The sequence below is a fragment of the Aulostomus chinensis genome, chromosome 9 (genome assembly GCF_037954235.1).
Source record: "Aulostomus chinensis isolate RoL2024-O1b breed Wild chromosome 9, RoL_Achi_v1.0, whole genome shotgun sequence".
Taxonomy (NCBI): domain Eukaryota; kingdom Metazoa; phylum Chordata; class Actinopteri; order Syngnathiformes; family Aulostomidae; genus Aulostomus; species Aulostomus chinensis.
The window spans coordinates 6382093-6392106 of record NC_141328.1 but is presented as its reverse complement, the minus strand read 5'-3'; the positions used below and the strand labels follow the sequence as shown (position 1 = coordinate 6392106).

Below are 10014 nucleotides of genomic sequence, written 5' to 3'. Positions count from 1 at the left end.
TCCAGAATACTACGTTAACTGCGTATTGCTGCTTTTACTTAGGCCAGGGAACTGTGTAGTTCCTCCACCACCGTGACATCATTAGATGATTAATACTGAAGTGTGTCAGCAGCATGTTAATGGAGCTGCTGGAGGTGGATGTATTATATATTTATATACAGTGACACCCGATCAATAGAAAAGCTTGTGAGATGATTAATGGCTGAGAAAGGAAGACGAACGGGAAAAAAAAAAACCCTGATACCCAAATCGTTGTTGGTTTTTTTTTTCTTCAGTTTTTGGACTTTTTCTCTAATCTTTGATGTTTTGGTGAGCTATCGGAGGATTTGAACAGTTATTGAAATAAAGGCTCAAGGCCAAGCTGCAACAATGTGACCCTGAACACAAGCTGCTTTTTGTTAAGCATAACAAGCCCCCCCCCCCCCCAAAAAAAGGTTCGAGGCTTCTTGTTAAATCTTTAACCGTGTGTGTTGTATTTTAACACTTGTTGTATTATCAACTCTGTAAAATATTCATCTTTAAAGTAACAAGAGATGTTAAATAAATGAGGAGTAAGAACAATTGTTCCCTCTGAAAGGTAACAAAGTGGAAGAAGCATGGAAAGATTCAAGTGAAGTACATCCAACTTTTGTACTTGAGTAAATGTACTTAGTTACTTTGTTTGAAAGGCTTTGGATTATCTGCCCTTAATTATTAATCAGAAGACTCTTGCATTTCAAACGTGTAAAAGGGAAAAGGGTGTGAGTGATTAATTTGTGTGATGGTCACATAGCTCAAGCGTGGAATGTATTAAAAATGTAAGTAGACTTAACTCTGGCCCTAGCAGGATAATCGGTGTGAATTCTACAACACACGCTCACTTTGAAATAATTAATGCCATTTAAGCAATAATCTACACCAGTGATTTCAAAAGAGGGCCTTAGAGTGTCGTCAGTTTCTCACTCCTCCAGTATGACATCTCCTCATCATAAAAACAAGAGTGGAGAGGATCGGTTTTAATTAAAATCCTCAAGACAAGACAAATCTTGTTTCATAGAATTCCTACTTTAAAATGTCATCGAAAAGAAAAGAATCAACGCCATGTGTCTTGTGATTTTCATTAGATTTATTTCAGCCGTGTGTCCAGAAATTTGACTGCTGGCAGGTAAATCCCGACAGAAACTGTTGTACTCTAAAGGAAAGGTATTTTAACTCACAGGCGATTAGTTAGGCCTCTACTGTCTCAAATATAGAGACACATTCAGAATGTGCAGCTCCTAATTTGTCAGACCACGTGGATCAAATTCTGCTTGTGAAACAAAAGAGTCACTGCTATAGTTTTGAATATATATTTGAATCCATAATCCGTACATGTATTTGTTGTAAACTGCATAAACAGACTTGCAATCTATGATCATGCTACTGTAATTGATTTCATCATCTACTCAATGTCCAGCTGTAGGTTGCAAAGATCTACTGTCCTCTGACAAGGACAGAAAATCCACAATTTAAGTGCAGTTTACTTGGATTTGAGGTGAGATTTAGCACGTTCTTGTGTTTTTTGTGTGGATGTTTCACAGTTAATTTTATAATGTTTACAACGTTAATCCAGCTTCTTCGGTGATATCAGACCACCACTCCTGGGTTCAGGCGGGTGGGTGTGGCCACCTTGTGGGCGGGGACGAGGCGTCTGACAGCGTCTGCTTACAGCAGCAACATCAGCACCGGGGAGAGAAGTAAGTCAGAGTCAGCCCTGCTGCAGGGATCATGTAACGCCAACCCAGAAGTTTGCATCACCTCAAGTTCCCTCATAAAAAAAAGAAAAAAACGCATTCGATAGGATTATTTATCATTATGCTATGAACGGCATCGCAGACCTCAGTGTCACCACAACTATCCATCCATCCATCCACTGTCCCGAGAGGCGGGATTCGCCCTGGACAGGTCGCCAGTGTCACCACAACTAGCTTTTGCTTTCAGCGTAATGATGTTTGTTGTTTTGTTTCAGCGGCTTCGTGGTTTCCGCCATTTTTAAGACACAAGCACATCGAGGTCACAAGTGTGCCTGGAATCGACATCCATGCAACTGTGAACCACAGCCCTCATTTCAGGCATTTAAGTTGAATATGTATTTTATTTGCAGATTATCAAATCTAAATGTGGACAATCAGAATAAACATGTTTTTCAACACATATTTACGGCAAAACAAAATATTGCGTCAAATACACAAAGTATTTTCAAGGATTCACCCAAAAAACATATTCAAATATTTCACTGAAAGCAAGACAGAGGGATGTTTAACGATGTACTTCCATGTTTTCGGACTCACGCTAACTACTCTCTATAGTGATACTATAATCAATAAAGCATAAGTAAATATAACATATACATAAATAATATATTGGGTTTGGGCTGTTGATATGTATTTTTGTTGTTCATGTGGGGTGAATTGACTGTCATAACTCCTTTTAGTGGGTCTATTATTTATTGGAAGGGGGCCCAGTGGTCCTCTAGGGGGCCCAGAGTTCCTTGCATCGCCCCTGCCAGGCCTCTGTGTCATCCGGGGTCCGGTCTGTCACCAGGCAGGAGACTCATGATGGACAGTTTATTGACAAGCGGAGCCGCTCGTTCAGACTGGAGTAAACAGACGCGTCATGCATGGTGCCAGAGACGGTTAGAACAAAACATCACTTTCAAGAATGGCCCACCACACCATCTTCCTCCCTCCCTCACTCCCTCCGCCCCCTCCCCCCTCTCTCTTTTTCACTCTCTCTCTCTCTCTTCCTCCTCTGTCGCTTCCTCTCTCCGAATAAAACCGACGGATTCCGCGAATGTGCGAGCTGCATCCTCGCAAGCAGCCATAATTGGGATTATTCAGGAATAATTCGCCCAATCCAGACGTTTTCATTTTTTCAGAAATCGTGATTTCGACAGCGACGGCGATGTGAATCTCCCGGTGGCATCCTTGGATTTGTCTGAACATGTATTTATTCAGTCATGGGGGGCTCTTATTTTGGACTATTAAGATGTAGAGCCCACCTTCGCTGGACAGCAAAACAAAGACTGCATATGAAGTGTTCAGGGTAAATACATCGCCCTTTTTTGCCTGAAAGATGGGAAAAGAGACGTATGGAGGCTGTTGTCTGTGTGGACTAATTGTTCTGCTGCCACCAGCCAATATACAAGACGATTCATTTAGGGGATGCGCGATCTTTTCTTCCCATCTACCGCTCGTGGGTGGGTTATAAGCATTGAAAATCTGACATCATTTGGATATATGGACAGAATAAGACCTTTTTTTTAGTCCGGTGGAAATCTATCTTTCGACGCGATGCAACACAAAATCTGTTTTTTCGGATGATATTCAGAGCAAATGAACACATCCCCCTCCACAAAAGGGTGGCAGTGGATGTTTTTATACGTCTCGTCTTTAAATGTGGCTCATCAGCAGAGTCCTGGATTGTCTGATCAGCTGTTGATTTTTCTAGAGAGCCTCTATGTTTATTCTATGTTCGATGGATTTATGCATAACAGGTGTTGTTGAGGGCTGAGAGCACAACCGGAGCATGAGGCTGTATTATGTGTTTTTCTCTCGATTTTACCGACAGTGAAACAAAGGGGTCATTTTTTTTTTTGTTTTATGCCAAGCGAGAGGATGCCAAAAAAAATGAGGGGATGAAAGGTAGGTATCATTTCTCATTTCTTCTTTCTCCCCCTCCTCCTCCCTGACACACACGCACACATATACATACATGCACACGCACGCACACATACACACACGCACACAGAGGTGATTTTGACACCTGTTCATCTGTTTTTCACTTCAGCCTGTGTTTGAGGCCTAGCTGACATGGCAGCCACCAAATCAGGTGAGATGATCACTGTCAAGGTGGCAGAGGGCTGTTATGTATGGAATAAAAATAAGCATGCAGCAAATCAGGTCCTTTTTTTTTCTTCCACGGTCTTATTTAACAGATGAGGCCCACCCAGACTGGCTTCTCAAATGATGATTTACTTGGATTATTTATTTATTTATTTTTTTTTAAATCATGTCTCCTGTACATCTTTGCTAAAACACTAAGGCCTCACTGTGATCATTCTCCTGTTGCGTAAAAAAAATATATCCCCATTTCAGACGTAGGCCTACAGTAATTTTGCAGCCTGTCCTGCTATTGTATCCTCACATTTCTTATGTGATTGGTAAGATTACACCCTCTACTGTCACGCACAGAGAAATCATACAACACCCTTTGCTCATTTACAATATCTCTGTTTGTTGGACATGCCCAGTATTGGTTGCACTGTGTCTGCTCCATCCCCCTGTACACCCCCATGCATTCACTCAAACACCCACACTTGCACAAAGTATGTGAGCTGTTGTATCTTAGCAACGGGCAAGGTAATTACTGAGAGAGCCAAGGAGCTGGCATGCTGTAGAGCCACTGATCAGATCCCAGCCTTAGAGAAACAGGAAGGCAAAGATTTGCTCTGTGTTGCCCAACACAGCACTTCTACATCCATGCTGCCAAGTGTAAGTTTTCTGTCTGTTTAGCAGACTGTTTATGGCCTGACAAGCGCATCAGACATCTTGTTTTTTTCCATTCTTCAAAATGTGTGTCTGTGTTCACAGGTGGCGAGGTTGTGGATAAAGAGGAAAGATGAGTCTGTCATGTAGAAAAGATCCTTACGGCCTTTCCTTGTAAAGAGCCGTGGGAGACGACGGCTGGAGGAGGATCACTAGTGAGTAGAAAGGGCCCAGACCAGGCCGGCCCTTGTGGAAGGTGATAGAATGGCTAACCAGAGCTTTGCCATCGATGGCCCAGGCAGTTTACTGGCTGTGCTGGCTTCACAGAGCGGACTGGCGAGAGGCGGCAGCAGCAGCAGTGACAGCAGCAGCAACAGTGGAGGAATCTCTGCCACGGATGTGTCTGCCTACTTTAAGCTGGTCTTTCTGGGTGTGATCATCTGTGTCAGCCTTGTAGGCAACCTCTTGGTCTCCCTGCTGGTCCTTCGAGACAGGACACTTCACAAGGCCCCTTACTTCTTTCTCCTGGATCTGTGCCTGGCCGATGCAGTTCGTTCTGCTGCTTGCTTTCCTTTTGTGCTGGTCTCCGTTCACAACAGCTCGGCCTGGACTTACAGTGCCTTGAGTTGTAAAGTTGTGGCTTTTATGGCTGTGCTCTTTTGTTTTCATGCTGCCTTCATGCTGTTTTGTGTTGCTGTCACCCGCTACCTTGCCATTGCCCACCACCGATTCTACGCCAAGCGTATGACCATCTGGACCTGCGCCGCAATCATTTGCATGGTGTGGACTCTGGCTGTCGCCATGGCGTTCCCGCCCGTCTTTGATGTGGGGACATACAAGTTCATCCGTGATGAGGATCAGTGCATTTTTGAACACCGCTACCTGAAGACCAACGACACCCTGGGTTTCATGCTCATGCTAGCTGTGGTGGTCCTGGCCACGCATGGGTTCTACGCTAAACTGCTGCTGTTTGAGTACCGGCACCGTAAGATGAAGCCAGTCCAGCTAGTGCCAGCTATCAGCCAGAACTGGACCTTCCACGGTCCCGGGGCCACAGGTCAAGCCGCGGCTAATTGGATTGCAGGGTTCGGTCGTGGGCCCATGCCACCCACTCTGTTGGGCATCAGGCAAAATTTACACAATCAACACCGGCGGCTGCTGGGAATGGAAGAGGTGAGGTCAGAGAGGAGGCTTGGCAGGATGTTCTACACCATCACCCTGCTGTTCCTGGTCCTCTGGGCTCCCTACATCGTGGCCTGCTTCTGGAGGGTGTTTGTTAAGTCCTGCAACATCCCTCACAGGTACCTTTCTATCACGGTGTGGATGAGCTTCGCCCAGGCTGGAGTCAACCCCATCTTCTGTCTCCTGCTCAACGAGGATCTGAGGAAAGTGCTGAGAGCTCACCTGCCCACCTACTGGAGGACTAAACAACACCTGCCCCAAGACGAGGCCTACTGCATCATGTGATCCGCCCCGGGCTTAATGAGGAGAATGTTTCAGGTGTTTTTAGGAAATTTTGGTGGTCAGAAGCGATGTAATGCACCTTGGTAAATTGTAAGTGTCTCTTTTGTTGTGTTGCACAACAAAACCACATTTTTGCCAACAAATGCAGGCACAGTGCCATTTTATGAAGAATGTTGATATTTGAGTAAATGTGTCAGGTGCAAATGTTTGAACAGGGCCGTAGAAAAGCCCTGGTAACGGCTCGTGTTACTGATGATGTACTGTATGATTAATACGATCACAACAATCACCGCTCCAAGTAAGTGTGACAGATGCCATTTTAAAATAATGTTGCCTTATTTCAGAGGGACACGCCCCAGAGCTTTTGACTGAGAATTCATTTCTGTGTCACATGAGACACAAAACAGACACAAAGACAGTTGAAATCCTTGAAGACAGGACTGTGAATAGAAAGATTTGATCAAAAATCTGAAGGAACTCAAAGGGGGATTGAGCGACCACTTTCCGCCTCATGTCATTCAAAGGAGACTTACAGGATATCGAACGGACCTGTTTTTTTTCCTCGGATACATTTAATTAGCTGTTGTGAACCCAAGAGGCCCCCTAACATGCTTGATTTTTTGGACTTGATTTAGGGCGTGTCAGGTTTCTTTGTATCATAAAAAAATGCCTGTTTTCCTTTATTTGTAAACAATACATGTTAAGCAGATGACACTATTTTGAAATATGACATGATTTCATATTGTAAAGACTGTACAGGAATGTATATTCCTGCTTGTGTGTTTTTCTATAGCATTTGTGTGTATGTGCGTGTGAGAATAATCTGATATTGTTGTGTTGGTGTTGTTACTGGAACATTATCATTAACCCCAAGGCCTGAACCCCCCCACCCCCCAAACCCAATGATGATGCTCCAGGAACAACATATCAAACAAGACATGAGAGACAGAGAGATAGAGGGAGGCAGAGAGAAAGAACGAGAGAAATAACCATGATAAAATCCGGTAATATCGAGTCAATATGAACGCAGCCTCATCTTGTGGTCTCAAACTCATGCAAAATTGAGTAGTCATCATATGGAAATGTATCCTTTAAATGGATTCCATAACTGAAAATGTCTCATTTTTAATGTTAATGTGCAAGAAAATGTTGATGGATGGTGAAAAGGGAAGTTATTAGAGAACAATACTTGTACATTACAAACAGGCCACAGGATTTAATGACTTGAATGATTATGTAAATTACATTGTTTTAAAAATTCATTTGCAAACGAACACTTTGCAGATGATGATGTTGAGAATGTTTTACAGTACTGTTATGCTCTCTCCACGATACAAAAAAACAAAAAACAAAAAACAACAAAAAAAAGAACTGACGAGGCACTTAACTGTGAAGGAAACTTGAACGTTAGACCCTCTAAATATTTCCCTTCAACATAAATGTCAACATTGGAGTGTCTGGATCACTTTATGTTCAAAATATAAACGTCGTCAGGCTGGATACGACCTCAGAGATCTTTTTGACGTATGGAAAACAACTTTGAGTTGTCTCTCCAAATTAAGATTCATGTATTGCACATGTCTGACTTACCGTATGTTTGGCATAGATATATTTGTGCAGTAAATCTAAATGTGGACACTTGCACAGCATACTGCATTAGCATGTATTCCACTGCATTTCATAGATTCAAGACAGGGGATTACAACTTGTACAGATGTTGCTATAGAAAGTGAAAAGTGAACTGAGGTACATAATTTTTACATCTGGCATTCCTTCGCGAGATGATATTCTGTAACTGTACAGTTTAAATGAGGTGGCTCTTTTGCCACTCATCAATAAAGACTCTACTTTTGATGCATTCTTGAGTTTTGGCCTGCTTGGACCCCTGTGGAGGATAGGAGGAGATCCACTTACATGCAGCACAAATAACATCCTGTGTGCAAACTGAACATCCATTATACTTCAAAAGCTCAGCTGAGCAATGACTGATAGAGTCAAAGGCTTTTTGGTTTCTTCCCAGATACGAACCTGTCAAATCTGTAGTGGCAGGTGTTTCCAGCCGAACAAATGGTGGGAGGGTCTGGCGGCTTCTGCTTTTTCTGAGTTCTTAAATTTTTAAAGCAAGACTGAGTAACTTCTGCCTAACATGAGACAGCGAAATTTACAGGCTTAAGTGCACATTTTCCCACCTTTTTTAAAAAATTTTTTTATTCTATTCCCTTTGGTTTGGTTTGTTTTCACGGAGAAAATCGAAGACAACTAAAATACATCATCACTACAAACCATCCATTTCCTGCTGCTTATCTGAGACTGGGTCATGGCGGCAGCATACTGAGCACGATAACCTAACATCCCTCTCCTCAGCAGCTCCAACTTGGGGACCCTGAGGTATACCTGGGTCAGATGAGTTATCTCATCTTTCCAGTGTGTTCTGGGTCCATCATGGGGCCTCCAACCAGTTGGATGTGCCTAGACTACCTCCAATGGGAGGTGCCTGGGTGAGCATCCTAGCCAAATGAAGGAGCAGTGGTTTAACTCTGAGCTCCCTCTGGATGCAGGAGTTCCTCACCCTATCTTTAACACTAAGCTCAGACAAACCTACAGAGGAAACTCAATTTAGCCGTTTGTATCATGATCTCATTCTTTTCGGTCACTACCCAAAGCTCGCAGGTGAAGGTTGGAATGTAAATCCACTGCTAAATTCCAGAAATCCATGCAGCGTTTGCATTATTGTTGACACTGCACCATTCGGTCTGTTTAAATCATGCACCGTCTTACCCTCGCAAGTCAACAAGACCCTGAGATTCTTGAATTACTGTCCTACAAGACAGTTAATACAGCAAGATAAGAGACTAGTGCAGTTTCCTGCGGCATGATTTGCATTTATCGTCTTTATTTTTCTTGGCTACCCAAGGTGTTTGCAAGCGCCACCACTTCTGTAATGGCAAGGCACCTCTGGTTAGCAGAGGGTTAAACAAAGTCCAGATCACATTCATCCCACAAACAGCTCAGTACCAGGCCTGAACTCCACCGAGGGGGAAAACGCAGTCGAGATCAATTCAAATAGACAACACGAGGTCGGTTTGAAGAGTCCATAGTGTCACAACAACAGATGAGAGGAGAATCCAGTCATCGTAGACATACCTGTTACCAAACCCACTGAAGCTGCAGGAGCCAAAGAGTAGTGACTTGGGCAAAGATGCGTTTTATTCTTTACTAGTTAAAAATGTCTATATTTTGTGTTACAACAGTTACCACATCACAGGGCGAAGCACGAGCACTTACAGGATGTAATGAAATGTCTTATTAAGATGGGGTACAAGAGCGGTCGCACTTTTAAAACAAGCTCTGGATGTTCATGCTCACAACAGAATCTTGATGAGATTGAGGGTATTGAAAGAATTGCAACGACATCTACAAAGCTGATACTACACTTAACATTTTAAATATTGTTCGAAAGGGTTAAATTCTCTACAAGATAACTATAATTACGCCTCTGAAAAATTAAAATGGAAAACACATTTAGGGTCTGATTGAAATCCAGGCATCTTATGATTGTGCATTCTCTTGATAAACAATCTGAATTTGAATGAGGGATGATTTCCATTGTCTCTATCCGTGTTGTGCAGGGTATGTTTCCATAGTGAGGTGCATCATCTGCATGAACATCCCCTGAATATTCTTGGTTTAACAGGTCGTATCAGACTAGGCCTCTTTGTCTCCTGATGTTCAGGATTCATCCACATACTTATTTTTGGTTTTCTTCCCACCTCTTTCCAAGATACATCACTATAAAGGCCGTCTCACTCATGTGTGAAAGCGTATTCTCACCCACTGTATGTTTTGAATGTGCAAAGTTGCTGCTTTGGATTATCTGAATGCCGCTCAGGTTCACGCTCAAGTTTTGTGTCGATTTTGTCTTTTTTTTTTTCTTTTTCTCATCTCTTTTTCTCTGCACCGATTTTGATGGTTTCAAACACAAATCCTGTCCTGACCTTCTCAGACAGAACCCTTCATTGTGTTTCACTCCCTCACAGCTGTTACA

At 42.9% G+C, this 10014-nt stretch overlaps 1 protein-coding gene across 3 annotated transcripts; it reads left to right on the top strand.

The window, feature by feature from the left end:
• Positions 1-2801: 2801 nt before the first annotated feature.
• Positions 2802-7809, top strand: LOC147255595 (putative G protein-coupled receptor 173). 3 transcript variants are annotated; one of them, XM_086213395.1, is made up of 3 exons: positions 2802-3662; positions 3808-3849; positions 4611-7809. In XM_086213395.1, the coding sequence occupies exon 3, from the start codon at positions 4770-4772 to the stop codon at positions 5970-5972; it is 1203 nt and encodes a 400-aa protein (XP_086069521.1). In that variant the 5' UTR covers positions 2802-3662; positions 3808-3849; positions 4611-4769; the 3' UTR covers positions 5973-7809. The 3 variants fall into 3 exon arrangements, with proteins under 3 accessions (XP_086069521.1, XP_086069520.1, XP_086069522.1); XM_086213394.1 differs by lacking the exon at positions 3808-3849; XM_086213396.1 differs by lacking the exons at positions 2802-3662; positions 3808-3849 and adding an exon at positions 3948-4511.
• The last annotated feature ends 2205 nt before the right edge of the window (positions 7810-10014 follow it).